Below are 26,153 nucleotides of genomic sequence, written 5' to 3' on the forward strand. Positions count from 1 at the left end.
GGTGTTCTAAACCCTTGAATGAGTAGGTGTTCTAAACCCTTGAATGAGTAGGTGTTCTAAACCTTTTGACTGGTACTGTATGTACACCATATTCACACTACACGCTGCTGTTCTCTCATTTGGCAACATTTTAGTGTTCTCGCGGAATTACAATGCAACTTTGAGGGTTTACTGCCAGTTTTCAAGTCAAATCATTTTCATGCAGCTGACATGCGGTATTGTCAAATAATGGTGTAATTTTCTTGGTATTTCTTAGAAATGATTGTGATTGGTTCACATTTTACCGGTACGGTGTACCCCCACTATTTCTTTTCCGGGTCGCGGTACCAGAGCACACCGGCTAACTTTGACCCCTGCCTAGGACCCTTATTTATTCATAAAACGAATTACTCAAAGAATTAGAAAAAGAATTACCCCGACAACATATCGTTGTCACCATTTTATTTCCACCAGTTGAGGTTCGGCCATGAATTTTAAACACTTTTTAAAATGAACAACATATCAAATATCAACTGCGAATACAAAACTCTGGAGATAAAATATGAACTTTGAGCAAAATAATTATTTTGAGACAGATGGACAAAATACCATTCTATTCCAAGCTCTATATACAGCAAATCAACCCTCAATGACTGCAAACCTGCCTCAATAAAATCATAACAAATGAAAATAAAAGAAAATGGATCCTTCAATTCATTTCCATCTAGTTATCTACAAGGGACTGGACAGGTTTAATAAGCAAGCTTACCATTCACAGAGTGCATGGCAGGTTGGGTTTTTGGGACAGACTGAGTCTAGGTTCCTGTCCCAATACGTTAGAAATGCATCCTTCCTATCTGGGACAGGTAACAGATAGGTTACCAGGTAACAGATAGGTTACCAGGTAACAGATAGGTTACCAGGTAACAGATAGGTTACCAGGTAACAGAGTAACAGATAGGTTACCAGGTAACAGAGTAACAGATAGGTTACCAGGTAACAGATAGGTTACCAGGTAACAGATAGGTTACCAGGTAACAGGACACCGGACAACTTGGTAAGGTGTAAACAAGGTTACCATTGAATCTGTGATGGGTAGGGATAAGGGACATGCTGATTGTGTGGTGGGTAGGGATTAGGGAGTCTTGGGACAGAGACAGGCTGAGTTTGCCTGTGTGTCTCCTGATGTTTCTTCAGACTGCTCAACTGAGCAAAGGCTTTATCACACAAGCGGCACTGGAACGGTTTCTCTCCTGTGTGGGTCCTCCGGTGGTTTTTCAGGACATTCCCGTCAGCGAAACACCTCCCGCAGTCAGGGCATTGGTACGGCTTCTCTCCAGTGTGGATTCGCAGATGAAGATTGCAGTGACTCTTACTTGTGAATCTCTTGTCACAGTAAGTACAGCAGTAAGGTTTCTCACCCGCATGAATCCGGAGATGAAGTTTTAAACTCCCTGCCAGAGAAAAACTCTTTCCACACTGAGGGCAAAGGTAAGGCCTCTCTCCAGTGTGTATCCGCTGATGAACCAGTAAGTTACTTTTAGTGGAGAAGGTCTTGTCGCATCGGGAGCAGTGAACCCGGCTAGAGTGGGTCCGTAGATGATCCTTCAGAAGAGCCTTGGTAGAGAACTCCTCCCCGCAGTGGGGGCATGGAAGAGGGTCTTGGTGCCTGTGGATGGGACCCAGTGTCTCCCCCTTGTGGTTCTCCTGGTGATGCCGTTGTAACGTTTTTGTATGACGGAACTTCATCCCACACACCGAGCAGTGGTAAGGTTTTTCTTCTGTGTGAGTTCCTATGTGTTTCTTTAAATTTCCACGATCATTGTAACTGTTTCCACACTGAGGGCAGGAGTACGGTTTTTCCCCAGTATGGATTCTCAGGTGTCTTTTAAGACTGGCGGCCACAGGGAATCCCCTTCCACATTCAGAGCACACATGTGGGTTCTTCAGAGGATCACTTGGCGGGTGCCTTGTTTTTATGTGCGATTCCAATCTTGCTGCAGTTATGAAGCTCTTCTTACATTGACCACAGCGGTGAGGGTGATCTGTGTGAAAAACCTCCCGGTGATGTCCAAGGCTTTGTTTTCCAATGAATTGCTTCCCACAATCAGAGCAGAGGTAAGGTTTCACTGTGTGTTGTTTACCCATGTGACTTTTGATGTGTTTCTGTAAGTTTCCAGAATCACTGCAAGCCTTCCCACAATGATGGCAGACGTACGGTTTCTCCCCAGTATGAGTTCTCAGGTGTCTCTTAAGACTTCCAGCCTGATGGAAGCCCTTTCCACATTCAGAGCACACATGAGCTTTCTCTGCAGTCAAGTTCTCTCTCCTTCTCTGCAGGGACTGTATGTGTAGTTTTAGACTTCTTGCTGTGGTAAAATTCTTACCACAGTGATCACAGATATGAGAGCCATCTCCGGAGTGGGCTTGTTTGTATTCTTTAGCATTACGAACGCTCTTCTGATAGGCAAGTCTCTTCACAATGACCTCCTCTCCTGGGTGAGTTTTTCTGATGTGTCTCTTTAAGTTTCCAGAATCAGTACAAGCCTTCCCACAATGAGGACAGACGTACGGTTTCTCCCCCGTATGAGTTCTCAGGTGTCTCTTAAGACAGCCGGCCTGTGTGAAACTCTTTCCGCATTCAGAGCAGACGTGTGGTTTCTCTCCAGACAGACACGGTAAATGCGTTTTCAGATTGGTAGCAGTGGTAAAATTCTTCCCACAGTGATCACAGATATGGGAGCCAGGCCTGTCTCCTGAGAGGGTTTTGTGTTGTTCAGCATTAGACCAGCTGTGGGGTTTCTCTCCCGTCTGTGTTGTCTTGTGTATTATATGGCCACTCTGCCCCGGTGTCTTCCTGCAGTCGACAAGCCGCACGGACACCCTCTTCAGACCGCACATTAAGGCGCTACCGGGAGAGGCACCGGGGACCGCTACCGGGGACTCTGGGAGGGCAAAGGGGGGCGGGGGAGGTTTGTCCTAGAAAATCATAAGAAAATAGAGATGTAATGAATCAGGGCTGGAACTTTCCAGCCAGTCGAGTCATTTTTGCAGAGAAAATCAAAAGTCTTTCCTTGATTCCTCTCATCTGTCGATTACTCGGCATCCTTCTTAAAATACATTGGAGGATAAAGAGAAATAACCTAGAACCTTCTGTAATCGGCATCCTTCTTAAAATACATTGGAGGGTAAAGGGAAATAACCTAGAACCTTCTCCAATGCATTTACAGGAGGAGGTCCAGGAATCAACGATGAGAGGACTCAAGGAAAGAGAAACACACTTCAAGCAGAGGTCGCATTAACGCCGTTCTTTACGCATAAAAGGAAAGATAAAAAATATGTTGCGTTTCTTTGTAAAACTTCAGTAGGTTTCACTCCAAATCATGAATTTAAAAAACGGACACATTTTTTTGTGCTTCAAGTTGCACTTCCGCAATCGGATGAAATATCTTCGCTCTCGTCTTGACCAATTACATTCCACCACTCTGACTGCTGTGTGCTTCAGTTCAGTTACAATGCTTAAAGATTAACTTCAAAGCAAAACATCAGGACATGTATCTGGCTCCATTCTTTCTATGATAAACATTATAAATATGTTGGCCGTGCATCGTTTTGGTAAAATATACCCTGTTTTTTAGTGTAAAAGCTCATTTACTTGTGTGGCTGCTAGCCAAATAGCTTCAGTTGGCATCTGATGAAATGCATGTGAATTAAAACTGTAGTTGCATGTCTATTGATCACTCTATTGAAGTAAAAAAAACACTTCACTTTCAATATAAAAATGCAGGGGAAATGGTTTAAAACACTTTATGGTCTGTGTTTTAAAAGAATGCTGATTTCTAAAAGCTAATGTTTAACAGGAATTTAAGTACCTACTTCTCTCACTCTCTGCTCTGGTGTGTGTCTCTCTGGAGACAACTCCACCTCCAGCCCATCGCTAGCCATCCAATCCCTGTCCTCCTCGTCCCAGTCTACAGCGTCATCGGATTGGCTGGGACTCATGGGCTCCGCCTTCAGTCCGTTGCTTGGCAACCAATCCCTGTCCTTAACGTTGCAGTCTGCAGCATCGTCATCATCGTCATCATCGTCGTCATCAGCACCATCGTCATCGGATTGGCCGGGACTCATGGGTACAGCGCTACCATTCTCCTGTATCCCTTTGAGGTCCTCTTTCAGTTGGAGTGACCAAGATGTTCCCTGCTCCTCCGATTTAATTGAATCCGTATTGTCCTGCATTTCCTCCACATTCCCTGTAGGGATGCTCCTCTGAGTGGCGAAACGCTCCACAACCATCTCTTCTACTGGGTGAGTTCTTCTCATGTGTTTCCTCAAGTTTCCACAGTCACTGTAGTCCTTTCCACACTGGGGGCAGACGTACGGTTTCTCCCCAGTATGAGTTCTCAGGTGTCTCTTAAGACTGGCAGCCACAGCGAATGCCCTACCGCATTTAGAGCACACATGTGGGTTCTTCAGAGGATCACTTGGCGGGTGTCGTGTTTTTGTGTGTGATTCCAGCCTTCCTGCAGTTATGAAGCTCTTCTTACATTGACCACAGCGGTGAGGGTGGTCTGTGTGAAAAACTAGCCGGTGATGTTTAAGGCTTGATTTTACAATGAACTGTTTCCCACAATCCGAGCAGTGGTGAGGTTTCACTGAGGGATTCACTGTGTGTTGTTTAACAGTGTGCGATCTGATGTGCCTCTTTAATTTACTCTGGTCTGGTGTGTTGCTAAGCAACCCAGCTCCTCCCTCTTCATTCCATTCTTCATCACAGTCGACAGCATCATCATCATCACATTGGCTGGAATGCGAGGGCTCTGCTGTCAGTCCGTTGCTCGGCAACCAATCCCTGTCCCCCTTGTTGTGTTCTTCATCGCGGTCTACATCCTCTGATTGGCTGGGACTCATAAGTGCACTGCTACCCTCCTCCTGTGTCCTCCTGATGTCCTCTTTCAGTTGGACTAACCAAGACATTCCCTGCTCCTCTGATTTCATTGACTCCGTATTGTCCCACATTTCCTCCATGACTTTACGCCTTAATAAGCGATGATTCATCCCTTTAATTTCAGAGCCATCTAATCCACAACGTTCACACAGGTAGCGTAAATTGTCCTCAGTTAAATTCCATAAACTCTTTTCGATTTCATCCATCAACGCTTCCTTCTCAGAACTCATTTTGTCTCAGCAGAGTTAGAATGTTTTTTTTTTTTTGTAAAAATAAAAATAACAACTTGCTATTGAATGGAGCTGTCACTAGTGTGAGGTGTGTCTATCTCCTGTGTATTCACAGGTCTCCTATATCTCCTGCCACACTGGGAGCCTCGGGAAGTGCTGCATTATGAGTCTCTGTCAAAGACAAGTTATTTCAGGGTCCGATCTTCTTCCTGTCACCAGAACAGTGGAATCCCTTGTGAGGTCACCTGTGGAATCCCTTGTGAGGTCATCTGTGGAATCCCTTGTGAGGTCACCTGTGGAATCCCTTGTGAGGTCACCTGTGGAATCCCTTGTGAGGTCACCTGTGGAATCCCTTGTGAGGTCATCTGTGGAATCCCTTGTGAGGTCACCTGTGGAATCCCTTGTGAGGTCACCTGTGGAATCCCTTGTGAGGTCATCTGTGGAATCCCTTGTGAGGTCACCTGTGGAAGCCCTTGTGAGGTCACCTGTGGAATCCCTTGTGAGGTCACCTGTGGAATCCCTTGTGAGGTCACCTGTGGAAGCCCTTGTGAGGTCACCTGTGTAAATAGGACATATGGTGTAAAACAAAAACATTTTATACAGGCGTGCATTATGTATAGTGACATTCTATATTTGTCAAGTCCGTGAAACATTGACTTTTAATTTACTGTCACTATTTAATTTTTACTTAATAGAACAATATAATAAAACAAATATTAATGGCAATAAAAATATTTTTGTAAGATATACATGAAATGTCAAGGTTCCCACGATGAGGGCTTGTATTTTGAAGCTAACTAACGTTAACTAGTGTAACACGAACATTAGGTACAACAGTAACTCATTGATTATATGTACAGTCACTCTGCCTTTATTTACAAAATAGAAATAGAAAACTATCGTCGTTTTACTCCTCCGTCGACTCTGTTTGAGCAGAGCTTCAAATTAGTTCGCAGGAGCTATTAGCTAGCCAACAGTACCACGCTAAAAATGTATCTGTCTGATGACGAAACGTTACTTAGCTAACAGTTATGTAACCGTAACGACTAGCTAACTACACCGTTTGGACAAAGCCAATACCTAATGTTTTAATAACCTGATTTATTTAAACATTTTCCCATTCTCCCCTCACCGTTAATGCGATCAAAGAATGGCCATATCCAAACTATGTGGAATGGCGTCCAGTGATGGCATCAACTTCCGGGTTAGCTGCTGCCCCGGAAGTAGTTCTAGGCGGTTCTGTCAACATTAGCTAGCCTACTTAGATAAACCTTACTCAAAAGCATTGTAGCTATAGTTATTTACAAATATATCTTCACTATAATTGGCGTAGATTATTTCCATCCTGTGATAACGTAGATATGGAACTATTAAACCAGCCAGACGTGAAGTTTCAAACGACAAGTTAAGCTAACATTATTAGCTAGCTAAGTACCGTTAGCTAGCTCAGTATGCTATGCTAACTTAGCCTGCTATCTATTTTTGCAAAACAGCTGTGATTTCTCTTAGCAAAGCAACATTTGAACTCATTTTTTGCTACAGCCAGAGAACCACATTTTCTCGGCTATTTTTTTGTTGTCGCTTCGGCTCACACAATGTATGAGGTGAGAAGTGAGCTTAAGCTAGCTAGTTGCCCTGAAACTAAAGCATGTTTTGCTTGAGCCCAAAGCCATATATACAGCAGGTAGATATATAGATATAGCTGGTTAGCTAGTTATGTAAATACATAGCTCTGCTTTAGTAAACTCCATTGTCAATGTCTTGTTCAAGGTTAGCTTGTCATTTGTAGAAGTTGATATACATTTGTCAAGTAGTAAGGACTATTTTATCAAGTCAGTTTGTTATTAAGACCAAAACCAATGACATGACATTATCTTCTAGGCCTATCTCTGACTGTACTTTTTAAAATTAGGATTTTGATGAACCCCAGGCAAACCTACTGGTTCCTGACTGTGTCCATGGTGACCAGAGAACCAGCGGTCCAGAGATGGTTCCTAGGAACCTTGACTACTTCAGTGACTTTCTAAGATTGAGAGGTAAGTCGGGTTGAGAGATTTCCGTTAACTTTAGTAGGTGGAGGATGAGGCAGACTGAATGTTTAAACGATCTGACTGTTGTTTAGGTACAGCGTTAACAAAACAGTGCAACACTTACACAAGCTGGGATGTCCGAAACAGGGAAATATAAGAAACACTTATTTTTGTCTGCTTCAGTGTACACTAATGAATACACCCCTTTGGTTTCCACTCGAGCAATCCTGATCAGACTCTTCCTATATCCCCACAGGAGAGACAGGAGAGAGTTCCAGCCGTCACTCTGACAGTGAGGGGACAAGTTCTACCTCAGGAGAACCTGAACAACAGGAGGACAATCACACAGCCAAGAACACACACAGCTGCAGAGAGTGTGGAGAGGAGTTCCCTACCCAGCATTATCTAAGAAAACATCGTAACACAACACACACAGGAGAGAAGAAGACCAGTCCCAAACCCAGGAAGAGCTACAGCTGCCTGGACTGTGGGAAGGAGTTCCCATGTCCGTCTAAACTACAACGACACCTTCTGACTCACACAGGAGAGAAGCCCTGCTTCTGTTCTGACTGTGGGAAGAGTTTCACTCGGGAGGAACATCTGAAGACACACCAGCGGTTCCACTGTTCTAATGGGGAGGGCAGTCCCTCTATATCGGGAGATCCTGAACAGGCAAAGAACTGCTGCCTGGAGTGTGGAAGAGAGTTCTCTAGCGCTTACAAACTACGCAGACACCTGCTGACACACACGGGAGAAAAACCTCACTCCTGCTCCGTGTGTGGGAAGAGTTATACTTATCTACACACCTTGAAATCACATGAGCTGAAACACACCGGGGAGAAGTCTTACAAATGTTCCGTGTGTGAGAAGAGCTTCAACCAAAAGGGAAATTTGAACCAACACATGCTAGTGCACACTGGTGAGAAACCTTTCTCCTGCTCTGTTTGTGGCAAGTGCTTCACCCAGAAAGCCAACCTGACTGCCCACCAGCTCTCCCACACAGGAGAGAAGCCTTTCTCCTGTTCCGTCTGTAGGAAGGGCTTCACTCAGAAAGCATATCTTAAACAACACCAGAAACTGCACACTGGAGAGAAGCCGTACGCCTGCTCCGAGTGTGACAAGAGGTTCACCTTCTGTACATCCTTGAAAAGACACCAGCTGCAACACACAGGAGAGAAACCGGACTCGCTAAGTTTGAAAGAAATACACCAGCAATCGCACAGCAAAAAAGTAGAGGAGAGTCTCTCTGCATCAGCAGCAGAACCTGAACAACACCAGGAGAATCACAAAACTAAGACGTCGTCTCACTGCTGCTCAGAATGTGGGAAACATTTTAAAAATTCACCGTCTCTACAGACCCACGTGAGAATGCACACGGGAAAGAAGCCATACCCCTGCCCCGACTGTGGGAAGAATTTTGCTACAAAAAGAAGTTTGAACTTGCACCAGAGGTCACACACAACAGAAGCAGAGAAACCCATCCACTGTGAGGAGGAGAACACATCACAGGGGCAGCAGATGGTATCTGATAACCTACAGGACCTCTGTCAAACACTGGGGCTGAAGGCTAAAGTCGAAGAGGAGAAGGAAGAGGAGAAGGAAGAGGTGGAGGAAGAGGTGGAGGAGGATGGAGAAGGGGCAACGGATAATGCAGAGGAAGTTGGAGGGCTGATTAATTCTGATGGAGAAGAAGTTGACTGGGATTCTGTTCAACATAGTAAGTGGAGGCAGAACTCTGTTCTTTAGTTGACTGGGATTCTGTTCAACATAGTAAGTGGAGGCAGAACACTGTTCTTTAGTTGACTGGGGTTCTGTTCAACATAGTAAGTGGAGGCAGAACTCTGACTGTTCTTCAGTTGACTGGGGTTCTGTTCAACATAGTAAGTGGAGGCAGAACACTTGACTGTTCTTCAGTTACACAGTAATAACTCATTATCTAACCCGGTGGTTTTAAGGAACTCAGTCCGGCTTTAAACATACTCTTGAAAGTTGTAATAGTAGAATGCACAAGGTGCAATGTAGACATTGGGTAGTTCATCGTCAGTTCCTCTTGTCATGTTAGTCATTACAGACCTTAGAGAGATATTTATAACTGGTCTGAAATGTCCTGGTCAACTAGTCCATGTCAGCTAACGTTTTTCAGCTCATAGATTTTGATGCCATGTTTGAGTCACTCAGATATCACATGAATACACATTAGACATTACTTCAATACAGCAAAATGTTCCCTGCTCCCCGATGACAAAATGTGTAGAACTGCAGGAAATACACTTTAAACCTGCAAAATCCTCTCCACCAACAAAAGGCGTGTGAACGGTGTGTGTAATGAACAGTGCTGGTGCCCATAGAAATAGACATGGCGTGGGTCCCCCCCCCCCCCCCATGCTAGAAATGCCCCCCCCAGTGGGCCTGAGTCTAACACAGACCCCTGGTCTAACCCATATTACCAACCTATCTCTACATGAGAGAGTCCTGTCCATGACTCTGGTAGTCTCATTATAACCCATAATACCAACCTATCTCTACAGGAGTCCTGGTAGTCTCATTATAAACCATAATACCAACCTCTCTCTACAGGAGAGAGTCCTGGTAGTCTCATTATAACCCATAATACCAACCTATCTCTACAGGAGAGAGTCCTGGTAGTCTCATTATAACCCATAATACCAACCTATCTCTACAGGTGAGAGTCCTGGTAGTCTCATTATAACCCATAGTACCAACCTATCTCTACAGGAGAGAGTCCTGGTAGTCTCATTATAACCCATAATACCAACCTATCTCTACAGGAGTCCTGGTAGTCTCATTATAACCCATAATACCAACCTCTCTCTACAGGTGAGAGTCCTGTCCGTGGCTCTGGTAGTGAAGGAGGAAGTCCCCCTACATCAAACATCAAGAAGGTGGGAGACAATAATAACAAACATTTTAATAGGAGATATTGTTGCCATTATAAACATTATTATCATATATTCCACTGTTCTATTGAACCCATTTTTGTTCCAACATGGTTTCCATGGTAACTTTACTAGAAACAGTCCCGTCTTTCTTCTAGGATCCTGGGGCTCAATCGGGGTCGACCAAGTCTCTGGGCCCTGACCAAAGACATGAGGAGGACATCACTCAAACACCTGGGATGAACATTCATATTGAACAAGAGGAGGATGAGGATGGGGAAGAAGAAGAGGAGGAGGAGGAAGAAGAAGAGGAGGACGAGGAAGAGTGGGAGGTGGAAGAGGAAGAAGAGGGTGAAGATGAAGAAGAGGAGGAGGAAGGGGAGGAAGAGGAAGTTGGTGATCTGTTGAATTCTGTAGTAGAACAAGCTTCCTGGGATACTCCTCATCTTGGTAAATCAAAGTCAAATCACATGTTATTGGTCACATACACGTGGTTAGTAGATGTTATTGGTCACATACACGTGGTTAGCAGATGTTATTGGTCACATACACACGGTAATCAGATGTTATTGCAGGTGTAGTGAAATGTTTGTGTTTCTAGCTCCCAACAGTGCAGTAGTATATAACAAGTCATATCTAACAATACACACAATTAAGAATATATATATATATATATTTGGACGAGCAATGTCAGAGTGGCATAGACTAATATACAGTAGAATAGAATACAGTATATACATATGAGATGAGTAATGCATAGACTAAGATACAGTAGAATAGAATACAGTATATACATATGAGATGAGTAATGCATAGACTAAGATACAGTAGAATAGAATACAGTATATACATATGAGATGAGTAATGTAAGATATGTAAACATATCCTGTTTACAAGTGGTGACAGAAAGGTGAGTTAAAGAACGTGTTTGTCCCAAATGACACCTTATTCCCTTTATAGGGAATGCGTGGCCACTGTTTTCACACAATAGCACGTACGCTACATGCCACGGTAGTGAGGGAACTCTTCCCATACTGATGAGTCCTGCCTCCTGCCACTGTAGTGAGGGAACTCTACCCATACTGATGAGTCCTACCTCCTGCCACGGTAGTGAGGGAACTCTACCCATACTGATGAGTCCTACCTCCTGCCACGGTAGTGAGGGAACTCTACCCATACTGTTGAGTCCTACCTCCTGCCACGGTAGTGAGGGAACTCTACTCATACTGATGAGTCCTACCTCATGCCACGGTAGTGAGGGAACTCTACCCATACTGATGAGTCCTGCCTCCTGCCACGGTAGTGAGGGAACTCTACCCATACTGATGAGTCCTACCTCCTGCCACGGTAGTTAGGGACCTCTACCCATACTGATGAGTCCTACCTCCTGCCACAGTAGTGAGGGAACTCTACTCATACTGATCAGTCCTACCTCCTGCCATGGTAGTGAGGGAACTCTACTCATACTGATTAGTCCTACCTCCTGCCACGGTAGTGAGGGAACTCTACCCATACTGATGAGTCCTGCCTCCTGCCACGGTAGTGAGGGAACTCTACCAATACTGATGAGTCCTACCTCCTGCCACAGTAGTGAGGGAACTCTACCCATACTGATGAGTCCTACCTCCTGCCACGGTAGTGAGGGAACTCTACCCATACTGATTAGTCCTGCCTCCTGCCACGGTAGTGAGGGAACTCTTCCCATACTGATGAGTCCTGCCTCCTGCCACTGTAGTGAGGGAACTCTACCCATACTGATGAGTCCTACCTCCTGCCACGGTAGTGAGGGAACTCTACCCATACTGATGAGTCCTACCTCCTGCCACGGTAGTGAGGGAACTCTACCCATACTGTTGAGTCCTACCTCCTGCCACGGTAGTGAGGGAACTCTACTCATACTGATGAGTCCTACCTCATGCCACGGTAGTGAGGGAACTCTACCCATACTGATGAGTCCTGCCTCCTGCCACGGTAGTGAGGGAACTCTACCCATACTGATGAGTCCTACCTCCTGCCACGGTAGTTAGGGAACTCTACCCATACTGATGAGTCCTACCTCCTGCCACAGTAGTGAGGGAACTCTACTCATACTGATCAGTCCTACCTCCTGCCATGGTAGTGAGGGAACTCTACTCATACTGATTAGTCCTACCTCCTGCCACGGTAGTGAGGGAACTCTACCCATACTGATGAGTCCTACCTCCTGCCACGGTAGTGAGGGAACTCTACCCATACTGTTGAGTCCTACCTCCTGCCACGGTAGTGAGGGAACTCTACTCATACTGATGAGTCCTACCTCCTGCCACGGTAGTGAGGGAACTCTACCCATACTGATGAGTCCTACCTCCTGCCACGGTAGTGAGGGAACTCTACCCATACTGATGAGTCCTACCTCCTGCCACGGTAGTTAGGGAACTCTACCCATACTGATGAGTCCTACCTCCTGCCACAGTAGTGAGGGAACTCTACTCATACTGATCAGTCCTACCTCCTGCCATGGTAGTGAGGGAACTCTACTCATACTGATTAGTCCTACCTCCTGCCACGGTAGTGAGGGAACTCTACCCATACTGATGAGTCCTACCTCCTGCCACAGTAGTGAGGGAACTCTACCCATACTGATGAGTCCTACCTCCTGCCACAGTAGTGAGGGAACTCTACTCATACTGATCAGTCCTACCTCCTGCCATGGTAGTGAGGGAACTCTACTCATACTGATTAGTCCTACCTCCTGCCACGGTAGTGAGGGAACTCTACCCATACTGATGAGTCCTACCTCCTGCCACGGTAGTGAGGGAACTCTACCCATACTGTTGAGTCCTACCTCCTGCCACGGTAGTGAGGGAACTCTACTCATACTGATGAGTCCTACCTCATGCCACGGTAGTGAGGGAACTCTACCCATACTGATGAGTCCTGCCTCCTGCCACGGTAGTGAGGGAACTCTACCCATACTGATGAGTCCTACCTCCTGCCACGGTAGTTAGGGAACTCTACCCATACTGATGAGTCCTACCTCCTGCCACAGTAGTGAGGGAACTCTACTCATACTGATCAGTCCTACCTCCTGCCACGGTAGTGAGGGAACTCTACTCATACTGATGAGTCCTACCTCCTGCCACGGTAGTGAGGGAACTCTACCCATACTGATGAGTCCTACCTCCTGCCACAGTAGTGAGGGAACTCTACCCATACTGATGAGTCCTACCTCCTGCCACGGTAGTGAGGGAACTCTACCCATACTGATTAGTCCTGCCTCCTGCCACGGTAGTGAGGGAACTCTTCCCATACTGATGAGTCCTGCCTCCTGCCACTGTAGTGAGGGAACTCTACCCATACTGATGAGTCCTACCTCCTGCCACGGTAGTGAGGGAACTCTACCCATACTGATGAGTCCTACCTCCTGCCACGGTAGTGAGGGAACTCTACCCATACTGTTGAGTCCTACCTCCTGCCACGGTAGTGAGGGAACTCTACTCATACTGATGAGTCCTGCCTCCTGCCACGGTAGTGAGGGAACTCTACCAATACTGATGAGTCCTACCTCCTGCCACAGTAGTGAGGGAACTCTACCCATACTGATGAGTCCTACCTCCTGCCACGGTAGTGAGGGAACTCTACCCATACTGATTAGTCCTGCCTCCTGCCACGGTAGTGAGGGAACTCTTCCCATACTGATGAGTCCTGCCTCCTGCCACTGTAGTGAGGGAACTCTACCCATACTGATGAGTCCTACCTCCTGCCACGGTAGTGAGGGAACTCTACCCATACTGATGAGTCCTACCTCCTGCCACGGTAGTGAGGGAACTCTACCCATACTGTTGAGTCCTACCTCCTGCCACGGTAGTGAGGGAACTCTACTCATACTGATGAGTCCTACCTCATGCCACGGTAGTGAGGGAACTCTACCCATACTGATGAGTCCTGCCTCCTGCCACGGTAGTGAGGGAACTCTACCCATACTGATGAGTCCTACCTCCTGCCACGGTAGTTAGGGAACTCTACCCATACTGATGAGTCCTACCTCCTGCCACAGTAGTGAGGGAACTCTACTCATACTGATCAGTCCTACCTCCTGCCATGGTAGTGAGGGAACTCTACTCATACTGATTAGTCCTACCTCCTGCCACGGTAGTGAGGGAACTCTACCCATACTGATGAGTCCTACCTCCTGCCACGGTAGTGAGGGAACTCTACTCATACTGATTAGTCCTACCTCCTGCCACGGTAGTGAGGGAACTCTACCCATACTGATGAGTCCCATCTCCTGCCACGGTAGTGAGGGTACTCTACTCATACTGATGAGTCCTACCTCCTGCCACGGTAGTGAGGGAACTCTACCCATACTGATGAGTCCTACCTCCTGCCACAGTAGTGAGGGAACTCTACTCATACTGATCAGTCCTACCTCCTGCCATGGTAGTGAGGGAACTCTACTCATACTGATTAGTCCTACCTCCTGCCACGGTAGTGAGGGAACTCTACCCATACTGATGAGTCCTACCTCCTGCCACAGTAGTGAGGGAACTCTACCCATACTGATGAGTCCTACCTCCTGCCACTGTAGTGAGGGAACTCTACTCATACTGATCAGTCCTACCTCCTGCCATGGTAGTGAGGGAACTCTACTCATACTGATTAGTCCTACCTCCTGCCACGGTAGTGAGGGAACTCTACCCATACTGATGAGTCCTACCTCCTGCCACGGTAGTGAGGGAACTCTATCCATACTGTTGAGTCCTACCTCCTGCCACGGTAGTGAGGGAACTCTACTCATACTGATGAGTCCTACCTCATGCCACGGTAGTGAGGGAACTCTACCCATACTGATGAGTCCTGCCTCCTGCCACGGTAGTGAGGGAACTCTACCCATACTGATGAGTCCTACCTCCTGCCACGGTAGTTAGGGAACTCTACCCATACTGATGAGTCCTACCTCCTGCCACAGTAGTGAGGGAACTCTACTCATACTGATCAGTCCTACCTCCTGCCATGGTAGTGAGGGAACTCTACTCATACTGATTAGTCCTACCTCCTGCCACGGTAGTGAGGGAACTCTACCCATACTGATGAGTCCTACCTCCTGCCACAGTAGTGAGGGAACTCTACCCATACTGATGAGTCCTACCTCCTGCCACGGTAGTGAGGGAACTCTACCCATACTGATTAGTCCTGCCTCCTGCCACGGTAGTGAGGGAACTCTTCCCATACTGATGAGTCCTGCCTCCTGCCACTGTAGTGAGGGAACTCTACCCATACTGATGAGTCCTACCTCCTGCCACGGTAGTGAGGGAACTCTACCCATACTGATGAGTCCTACCTCCTGCCACGGTAGTGAGGGAACTCTACCCATACTGTTGAGTCCTACCTCCTGCCACGGTAGTGAGGGAACTCTACTCATACTGATGAGTCCTACCTCATGCCACGGTAGTGAGGGAACTCTACCCATACTGATGAGTCCTACCTCCTGCCACGGTAGTTAGGGAACTCTACCCATACTGATGAGTCCTACCTCCTGCCACAGTCGTGAGGGAACTCTACTCATACTGATCAGTCCTACCTTCTGCCATGGTAGTGAGGGAACTCTACTCATACTGATTAGTCCTACCTCCTGCCACGGTAGTGAGGGAACTCTACCCATACTGATGAGTCCTACCTCCTGCCACGGTAGTGAGGGAACTCTACCCATACTGATGAGTCCTGCCTCCTGCCACGGTAGTGAGGGAACTCTACCAATACTGATGAGTCCTACCTCCTGCCACAGTAGTGAGGGAACTCTACCCATACTGATGAGTCCTACCTCCTGCCACGGTAGTGAGGGAACTCTACCCATACTGATTAGTCCTGCCTCCTGCCACGGTAGTTAGGGAACTCTACCCATACTGATGAGTCCTACCTCCTGCCACAGTAGTGAGGGAACTCTACTCATACTGATTAGTCCTACCTCCTGCCACGGTAGTGAGGGAACTCTACCCATACTATGAGTCCTACCTCCTGCCACGGTAGTGAGGGAACTCTACTCATACTGATTAGTCCTACCTCCTGCCACGGTAGTGAGGGAACTCTACCCATACTGATGAATCCCATCTCCTGCCATGGTAGTGAGGGTACTCTACTCATACTGATGAGTCCTACCTCCTGCCACGGTAGTGAGGGAACTCTACCCATACTGATGAGTCCTACCTCCTGCCACAGTAGTGAGGGAACTCTTCTCATACTGATGAGTCCTACCTCCTGCCACGGTAGTTAGGGAACTCTACCCATACTGACCCACTGAACTCTCCTCTCTCCACAGGAATGAGTCCTAATTCCTGCCACGGTAGTGAGGGAACTCTACCCATACTGACCCACTGAACTCTCTTCTCTCCACAGGAATGAGTCCTAATTCCTGCCACGGTAGTGAGGGAACTCTACCCATACTGACCCACTGAACTCTCTTCTCTCCACAGGAATGAGTCCTAATTCCTGCCACGGTAGTGAGGGAACTCTACCCATACTGACCCACTGAACTCTCTTCTCTCCACAGGAATGAGTCCTAACTCCTGCCACGGTAGTGAGGGAACTCCACCCATACTGACCCACTGAACTCTCTTCTCTCCACAGGAATGAGTCCTAATTCCTGCCACGGTAGTGAGGGAACCACCTCAACACCAGGAGCGGTGGAACGACAACACCGGGAGAAAGAGAAGACACGGGCGACCAAACGGAAGAAGAGTCCAGGACAAAAGCAACCGAAGAAAAAAGAGACACCGAAGAAGGAAAAGAATCCGAAGCAGAAGAAAGCCAAGATGACCCACCGCTGCTTTAAATGTGGAGAGGGATTCTCCCGCGTCTACGACATGCTCTTACACCAGACCATTCATATAGATGGCACGACCATGTTCAAAACCAAGAAGGTTCACCGCTGTTTAACGTGTGGATACGAAGCATCCGATGCACATAAACTGATGATGCACGAGCGGATACACACGGGAGAGAAGCCTTTCCAGTGCTCCGTGTGCGGGAAGAGATTCGCTCAGAAAGGAAATCTGAAAATACACCAGAGTGTGCACAAAGGTGAGAAGTCGTACATCTGACCAGTTGACCCAACTCTGGAAATATCTTTGTCCTCTTTAAAAGGTGAGAAGTCGTACATCCGCCCAGTTGACCCAACTCTGGAAATACCTTTGTCCTCTTTAAAAGGTGAGAAGTCGTACATCTGACCAGTTGACCCAACTCTGGAAATATCTTTGTTCTCTTTAAAAGGTGGGAAGTCGTACATCTGACCAGTTGACCCAACTCTGGAAATATCTTTGTTCTCTTTAAAGGGATACTTTGGGATTTGGTATTGAGGCCCTTTATCTACATCCCCATGTTTATGTTTCTGCTTGCAGTTTGAAGGAAGTTGCTGACTAGCGGCAGCACAACTGACTTGCCTAGTGGAATAAAGGTTCAGTAAAACATTTAAAAATAATAATAATTGCTAACTAGCGTAGCGCTAACGCTAGTTGGCATTGGCTCACAAAACAACCTCTAACTTCCTTCATACTGGACACGGAGACAGAAAAATGGGATCCACAAGTTCATCTGACTCTGGTGAAGTAGATGAAAGACCTCGTTGCCAAAATGCCAAAGTATCCCTTTAAGCTTTTGTAAAAAACAAAACTTTAGGTATTTTATCCGGATAATGTCACTGTTGTAAAAACAAAATGTCAGATATTACACATCAATAAATGGTTTTAGTTCAGTTTAGTTAGATGTGACTAAAGAGGTGTCAGGCAGAAGGTGTGACTAAAGAGGTGTCAGGCAGAAGGTGTGACTAAAGAGGTGTCAGGCAGAAGGTGTGACTAAAGAGAAGAGGTGTCAGGCAGAAGGTGTGACTAAAGAGAAGAGGTGTCATGCAGAAGGTGTGACTAAAGAGGTGTCAGGCAGAAGGTGTGACTAAAGAGAAGAGGTGTCAGGCAGAAGGTGTGACTAAAGAGAAGAGGTGTCAGGCAGAAGGTGTGACTAAAGAGAAGAGGTGTCAGGCAGAAGGTGTGACTAAAGAGAAGAGGTGTCAGGCAGAAGGTGTGACTAAAGAGAAGAGGTGTCAGGCAGAAGGTGTGACTAAAGAGGTGTCAGGCAGAAGGTGTGACTAAAGAGAAGTGTTAATTAATATTGTCCTGACCCCCAGTCATTATCTGAGTAGGGTGATACTGGTATTGTCCTGACCCCAGTCATTATCTGAGTAGGGTGATACTGTTATTGTCCTGACCCCAGTCATTATCTGAGTAGGGTGATACTGGTATTGTCCTGACCCCAGTCATTATCTGAGTAGGGTGATACTGGTATTGTCCTGACCCCAGTCATTATCTGAGTAGGGTGATACTGGTATCGTCCTGACCCCAGTCATTATCTGTTTAGACTTAACATGAACTAACACTATCTTCCCCCATGCAGGAGAAGTCAGAAATCCCAGTTTCTGGCCTGACATTGTGGAGAGGCTTCCTACAATAGGTGTCCCAGACCAATACCATGACAACCACACAGCTAAGCCAATAGGAGTTCTGGACCAATACCATGACAACCACACAGCTAAGCCAATAGGAGTTCTGGACCAATACCATGACAACCACACAGCTAAGCCAATAGGTGTCCCGGACCAATACCATGACAACCACACAGCTAAACCAATAGGCGTTCTGGACCAATACCATGACAACCACACAGCTAAGCCAATAGGAGTTCTGGACCAATACCATGAAAACCACACCGCTAAGCCAATAGGAGTCCCTGACCAATACCATGACAACCGCACAGCTAAACCAATAGGAGTCCCTGACCAATACCATGACAACCACACAGCTAAGCCAATAGGAGAGGAATGCCAAACTCCATCAACTCTACAGATACACATGAGAACTCACACTGTAGAGAACCAGTCTAATCCGCAGTGCCCTCTCTGCGGGGCAGAGTTCTCTCAGAAAGGCCTTCTGGATGATCACCTGATGATCGCCCACTCCCATGAGAAACCAGAGAAGCCTTACCCCTGTCCAGACTGTGGGAAGAGATTCTCCAGCAAGAGTTACATCAAGATCCACCGGAAGATCCACAGTGGGAAGATCTCTTACCGCTGCGCCCAGTGTGATAAGACTTTCCTGTCAGCGGAGGGGCTCAAGAAGCACGAGAGCGCTCACCGAGGAGAGAGACCGTACCGATGCCCTGCGTGTGGCAAGTGTTTCAAACAACAATCCCAGCTGACCTGTCACTTCAAGATCCACACCGGAGAGAGGAGCCATCTCTGCTTCCTGTGTGGGAAGAGTTTCGCCAGAGAGTTTGACCTCCGGGTGCATCTCAGAGTCCACTCTGGAGAGAAGCCCTACCAGTGCCACGAGTGTGGCAAGAGCTACAGGTACAGAGCAGGCATCCGGTCACACATGCAGCAGATGCACCCTGGGAAGCCTATAGTGGAACCAACCCCACCCATCCCCACAGGTCCTCGCTACGGCAGCGGAGGAAGTGGTCTTCCTACATCCCTCATCAGAAAGGTATGTGCTTTGGTTTGCTGTGAGCTGATGCTGTCGCTTTCAGGTTTTGTTTTAAGGGGGGGTTCACTTTAAAATCTAGAAGTTTATGGAATTGGTTTGGGTTTATGGTTAGAATGGGTGGGGGTTAGGTTAAAGTTAGGCATAGATTTCTAGGGAGTTTTAGGGAGTCCTTTCTAGGGAGTTTTTCCTAGCCACCGTGCTTCTACACCTGCATTGCTTGCTGTTTGGGGTTTTAGGCTGGGTTTCTGTACAGCACTTTGTGACATCAGCTGATGTACGAAGGGCTATATAAATACATTTGATTTGATTTAGCCAACCGCCACTCAAAATCTCCACTTCCTGTTTGACAAGGAACAGAAAGGCAGCCGAGGTTGGACGTTGCCCTGGGAAACCCTACAACAAACATTATATTACTACTACTGACTGTTAACCAAGAATGACTTGTGTTTTCATTGTAGGATCCTGGTGACCAATCCAGCCCCAAAGCTATAGAGGCCCAGGGTCCCGATCCAAGACATGGCAGCAAGGCGTCCAGTCAAACACCTCGGTTGAAGGCCAGAGCTGAAGAAGAAGAAGAGGAGGAAGAGGAGGAGCAAGAAGAAGAGGTGAACGTTGATGGTTCGGGTAATTCTGAAGAAGACGACGCCAGTTGGAAACCTGCTCTTCGTCTTGGTAAGTGGAGGTAGAATGTCAACAGAACATCATTCAACTATATAGCCTGTTAATCTGGCTGTGTTTTAAAATGGCTCCCAGTCAACAGAACATCAACTATAGCCTGTTAATTTGGCTGTGTTTAAAATGGCTCCCAGTCAACAGAACATCAACTATAGCCTGTTAATTTGGCTGTGTTTAAAATGGCTCCCTGTCAACAGAACATCAACTATTGCCTGTTAATTTGGCTGTGTTTAAAATGGCTCCCTGTCAACAGAACATCAACTATAGCCTGTTAATTTGGCTGCGTAATAAATTGGCTGTGTTTAAAATGGCTCCCTGAACATCAACTATAGCCTGTTAATTTGGCTGCTATATAGGGCTCTGTTCAAAAGGTAGTGCCCTAAATAGGGAATATAGCGTGCCATTTGGGCGACGGACAATGTATTTGACCAATCCTGTAAACCCATTCTCTTTGGTCACACAGCCAAGACCGGTGGCGGTGGTCCCTCTGCATCGGGACCACAGAGAAAACACCGGAAGAAACAACCGGTCAAACGGAAAACCAGCGTCAAAGAAGGCAAACAGAAGCAACCCAAAGCCAAGAGGTTTAACAACCGTCGCTGTTTTAAATGTGGAGAGGGATTCCCCCGGGAATATGAGTTGTTGCTACACCTGCAGACACATCTAGATTACAACTGCTACGTGTGTGGAACGCCGTTCGACAACCAAGAGCTGCTGCGGAGACATCAGGAGGAGCACGCCGGTAAGAGAGCCTGTGATGGAGACGCACAACGGCTTACGTCATGACTGTAAGCACTATTATATAGCCTTTCTGACGGGTTACTAGTGAATTCACTGTGAGTAGGTTGTGCCTCAAATGGCACCCTATTCCCTACGTAGTGCACACTAGGGGCCCATAGGCTCTTGTCAAAGGTAGTGCACCCTGGGGCGGCAGGGTAGCCTAGTGGTTAGAGAGTTGGACTAGTAACCGAAATCCCCGAGCTGACAAGGTACAAATCTGTCGTTCTGCCCCTGAACAAGGCAGTTAACCCACTGTTCCTAGGCCAGTTAACCCACTGTTCCTAGGCCAGTTAACCCACTGTTCCTAGACCAGTTAACCCACTGTTCCTAGGCCAGTTAACCCACTGTTCCTAGGCCAGTTAACCCACTGTTCCTAGGCCGTCATTGAAAATAAGAATTTGTTCTTAACTGACTTGTCTAGTTAAATAAAGGTTATAAATAAATAGGGAATAGGATACCGTTTGAGATGGACTAACTGTGTGTTTGTTCCAGAGGAGAGTCTGGGTGTGTTCTCTGGTGAGGCAGCAGGAGGTCCAACTACAGGACAGCGGCGGGGGAGAGGGAAGAGGACTCACCGATGTCCGACCTGTGGCAAAGAACTATCCGACGCGTCCAAGCTGAAGTTGCACGTGAGAATCCACACCGGGGAGAAACCGTACTGTTGCTCCCTGTGCGGGAAGGGTTTCACTCAGCCAGGGAACCTGAAAACACACATGAAAACACACAGAGGTGAGAGAGACTTTGGAAAGATGTTCAGCAACGTATCCTGATGTTGTGGTCCACGTACTCTAACGTATAATTAACATTATAGCCAAACAGGTTTGTAACCTAATACAGTGTCTCCAGAAAGGATTCACTTGACCCTTGACCTTTTTCCACATTTTGTTGTGTTACAAGGTGGGATTGAAATGGGTTTAATTGTTATTTTTTTTAATGGTTAATGATAAACACAAAATACTGGTCAAAGTGGGAGACAAATTCAAAGTGTAATTACTAACTTTACCCTGCTCAAAGGGATATTCAGTGTCTGCTTTTTGATGTTTACCCATCAACCAATAGGGGCCCTTCTTTGCGAGGCACTGGAAAGCCTCCCTGGTCTTTGTGGTTGAATCTGTGGTTGAAATTCACAGCTCGACTGAGGGACCTTACAGATAATTGTATGTGTGGGGTACAGCGATGAGGTAGTCATTCAAAAATCATGTTAAACACTAGTATTACAAACAGAGTGAGTCCATGCAACTTTATTATGGGACTTGTTAAAGCACATGTTTACTCCTGAACTTATTTAGTCTTGCCCTAACAAAGGGGTTGAACACTTAACTGACTCAAGACATTTCAGCTTTTCATTTCTAATTAATTTATAAGAACTTCTAAAAACATGGCGTCATTACTCTGACATCATGGGGTATTGTGTGTAGGCCAGTCACACAACATCTCACATGTCTCCATTTTAAATTCAGGCAGTAACACAACAACATGTGGGAACAGTCGAGGTGGTGTGAATACTTCCTGAAGGCACTGTACTGAAGGCACTGTACTGTATGGTGATGTTGGGGTGGTGTGAATACTTCCCGAAGGCACTGTACTGAAGGCACTGTACTGAAGGTACTGTACTGAAGGTACAACTCCAACTCTGTTCCTGGAGAGACACCCTCCTGTAGGTTTTCACTCCAACCCTGTTCCTGGAGAGCTACCTTCCTGTAGGTTTTAACTCCAACCCTGTTCCTGGAGAGAAACCCTCCTGTAGGTTTTAACTCCAACCCTGTTCCCGGAGAGCTACCCTCCTGCAGGTTTTAACTCCAACCCTGGAGCAAAAACCTACAGGAGGGTATCTCTCCAGGAACAGGGTTGGATTTAAAAACTACAGGAGGGTATCTCTCCGGGAACAGGGTTGGAGAGCCCTGATATAGGGAATAGGGGTCCGTTTTGGTGCCACAACCTAAATGTCAACCTTTTATCGTCCCTGCAGACGGTAACCCCAGTTTGTTGTCTGCTGGTGGGTTAGGTCCCTCTACATCAAGAGGTCCTGAACACTACCAGGAGAATCACACCGTCGCCGCATCAGCAGCTCAGGAGAACTTCAACTGTCCAGATCTACCACCAGCGCAGAAACACATGACGTCTCAGGACAGCGGAGAGAAGGCCTCTTTCTTCTGCTCGCTGTGTGGGGAGCAGTTCTCTGAGAAGGCACCGTTGGAAGAACACCGATTGGCTCACAACAACAAGAAGCCTTTCCCCTGCCCTGACTGTGGCAAGAGGTTCCGCAGTAATTACTACGTTAAGATCCACATGCGAATGCACACCGGGGAGAGGCCTTACCAATGCACCGAGTGTGGGAAGGGCTTCATCACAGAAGAAGGGCTGAAGAAGCACGAGAGCGCTCACCGGGGAGAGAGACCCCACCTCTGCCCCGAGTGCGGAAAGCGATTCAAGCAACAGTCCCAACTTACATGTCACTTCCGTATGCACACCGGACAGAAGAGCCACCTCTGCTCCGTCTGCGGGAAGAGTTACTTCAGAGAGTTTGACCTCAAGGTTCACCTCAGAGTCCACACGGGAGAGAAGCCCCATCAGTGTGAGGAGTGCGGGAAGAGTTTCTACTATCTACAGGGGCTCCGGCAGCACCAGAGGACCCACGCTCCCAAGCCCATCGGACCGACCCGCCAGCTAGGCAGGCCTAAGCAGTCGTCCAGCGCGGACATACCGAACCAATCACCCAGGACGGGAAGGCCCACGCCAGCTCCTAGAGTAGAGAGACCCACGCCTCTAGGCCTACCTAGAGTTGAGAGTGATCTGGAGAGACCCATGCCTCTAGGCCTACCTAGAGTTGAGAGTGATCTGGAGAGACCCATGCCTCTAGGCCTACCTAGAGTTGAGAGTGATCTGGAGAGACCTCACTGGCAGTACTGGCACCTTTAAATGGGAAATCTTCCATTTTCAACGCTGATAGAATTATTGGAGGACCAAAACAAGCCGATACCGATTAATCGGCCAATTTTTATATATATATGAGTGTGGTAATATTTGTAATAATGACAATTACAACAATGCTGAATGAACACTTATTTTAACTTAATATAATACATAAATAAAATCTATTTAGTCTCAAATAAATGTTCAATTTGGTTTAAATAATGCAAAAACAAAGTGTTGGAGAAGAAAGTAAAAGTGCAATATGTGCCATGTAAAAAAAGCTAACGTTTCAGTTCCTTGCTCAGAACATGAGAACATATGAAAGCTGGTGGTTCAACATTCCCAGTTCTTCATTATTCCCAGTTAAGACGTTTTAGGTTGTAGTTATTATAGGAATTACGACATGTCGACTATTTCTCTCTCTACCATTTGTATTTCATATACCTTTGACTATTGGATGTTCTAATAGGCACTTTAGTATTGCCAGCCTAATCTCAGGAGTTGATAGGCTTGAAGTCATAAACAGCGCTGTGGTTCAAGCATTGCTAAGAGCTGCTGGCAAACTCAGTAAAGCTTGAATGAATGCTTACGAGCCTGCTGCTGCCTACCACCGCTCAGTCAGACTGCTCTATCAAATATCAAATCATAGACTTAATTATAATATATTAAACACAGAAATACGAGCCTTAGGTCATTAATATGGTCAAAACCGGAAACTATCATTTCGAAAACAAAATGTTTATTCTTTCAGTGAAATACGAAACCGTTTCGTATTTTATCTAACGGGTGGCATCCATTAGTCTAAATATTGCTGTTACATTGCACCACCTTCAATGTTATGTCATAATTACGTAAAATTCTGACAAATTAGTTTGCAACGAGCCAGGCGGCTCAAACTGTTGCATATACCCTGACTCTGCGTGCAATGAACGCAAGAGAAGTGACACAACATCCCTAGTTAATATAGCCTGCTAACATTAATTTATTTTAACTAAATATGCAGGTTTAAAAATATATACTTCTGTGTATTGATTTTAAGAAAGGCATTGATGTTTATGGTTAGGTACATTCGTGCAACGATTGTGCTTTTGTTAAATCATCACCCGTTTGGTAGGCTGTGATTCGATGATAAATTAACAGGCAACGCAGGACAAGCTAGTTAACCTAGTAATATCATCAACCGTGTGTAGTTAACTAGTGATTATGTGAAGATTGATTGATTTTAATATGATACGTTTAATGCTAGCTAGCACCTTACCTTGGCTCCTTGCTGCCCTCGCGTACCAGGTGGTCGGCCTGCCACTCAGGCTCCTTGCTGCCCTCGCGTACCAGGTGGTCGGCCTGCCACTCAGGCTCCTTGCTGCCCTCGCGTACCAGGTGGTCGGCCTGCCACTCAGGCTCCTTGCTGCCCTCGCGTACCAGGTGGTCGGCCTGCCACTCAGGCTCCTTGCTGCCCTCGCGTACCAGGTGGTCGGCCTGCCACTCAGGCTCCTTGCTGCCCTCGCGTACCAGGTGGTCGGCCTGCCACTCAGGCTCCTTGCTGCCCTCGCGTACCAGGTGGTCGGCCTGCCACTCAGGCTCCTCGTGTAATTTAATGCAATCATGGCCATAACCAGAAATGCTGATTATCGATTTGTTATGAAAACTTGAAATGGGCCCTAATTAACCGGCCGACCTCTAGTTTGAACTGCAGACGGCGCCTTTAACCCCCGCTACGTTGCTGACAACATTTAAGGCCAGTTTGAACTGCAGATGGCGCCTTTAACCCCCGCTACGTTGCTGACAACATTTAAGGCCAGTTTGAACTGCAGATGGCGCCTTTAACCCCCGCTACGTTGCTGACAACATGTAAGGCCAGTTTGAACTGCAGACTGCTCCTTTAACCCCCGCTACGTTGCTGACAACATGTAAGGCCAGTTTGAACTGCAGACGGCGCCTTTAACCCCCGCTACGTTGCTGACAACATGTAAGGCCAGTTTCCCGGACACCGATTTAAGACTAGTTCTGCATTTAAATAGCATGTTCAATAGAGAAACCGATTGTTGCTCCATGGGGCCGTTATGTATCATGTGTTTCAGAGTAGGAGAGCTGATCTAGGATCAGGTCCCCCTGTCCATGTAACCTTATTTATTGGGATCTAAAAAGGGGGAAGCTGACCATCAATCAGCACTCCTACTTTAAGATGCTTCATCCAGACA

The 26,153-nt window shown here is 46.7% G+C and overlaps 2 protein-coding genes across 2 annotated transcripts; one reads left to right on the forward strand and one right to left on the reverse strand.

Moving 5' to 3' along the window:
• Window positions 1-428: 428 nt before the first annotated feature.
• LOC139395699 (zinc finger protein 585B-like) lies at window positions 429-5,711 on the reverse strand. The gene is made up of 2 exons (XM_071143037.1): window positions 3,856-5,711; window positions 429-2,958 (listed from the first exon to the last, which is right to left on the reverse strand). The coding sequence occupies exons 1-2, from the start codon at window positions 5,152-5,154 to the stop codon at window positions 1,054-1,056; spliced, it is 3,204 nt and encodes a 1,067-aa protein (XP_070999138.1). The 5' UTR covers window positions 5,155-5,711; the 3' UTR covers window positions 429-1,053.
• Window positions 5,712-6,379: 668 nt separating this feature from the next.
• Window positions 6,380-24,189, forward strand: LOC139395695 (zinc finger protein 208-like). The gene is made up of 11 exons (XM_071143034.1): window positions 6,380-6,758; window positions 7,067-7,190; window positions 7,441-8,901; window positions 10,023-10,087; window positions 10,240-10,531; window positions 16,685-17,137; window positions 18,500-19,587; window positions 20,046-20,259; window positions 20,726-21,004; window positions 21,535-21,771; window positions 23,012-24,189. The coding sequence occupies exons 1-11, from the start codon at window positions 6,750-6,752 to the stop codon at window positions 23,959-23,961; spliced, it is 5,172 nt and encodes a 1,723-aa protein (XP_070999135.1). The 5' UTR covers window positions 6,380-6,749; the 3' UTR covers window positions 23,962-24,189.
• The last annotated feature ends 1,964 nt before the right edge of the window (window positions 24,190-26,153 follow it).

This window comes from Oncorhynchus clarkii, unplaced genomic scaffold, assembly GCF_045791955.1.
Source record: "Oncorhynchus clarkii lewisi isolate Uvic-CL-2024 unplaced genomic scaffold, UVic_Ocla_1.0 unplaced_contig_12495_pilon_pilon, whole genome shotgun sequence".
NCBI classification, from domain to species: domain Eukaryota; kingdom Metazoa; phylum Chordata; class Actinopteri; order Salmoniformes; family Salmonidae; genus Oncorhynchus; species Oncorhynchus clarkii.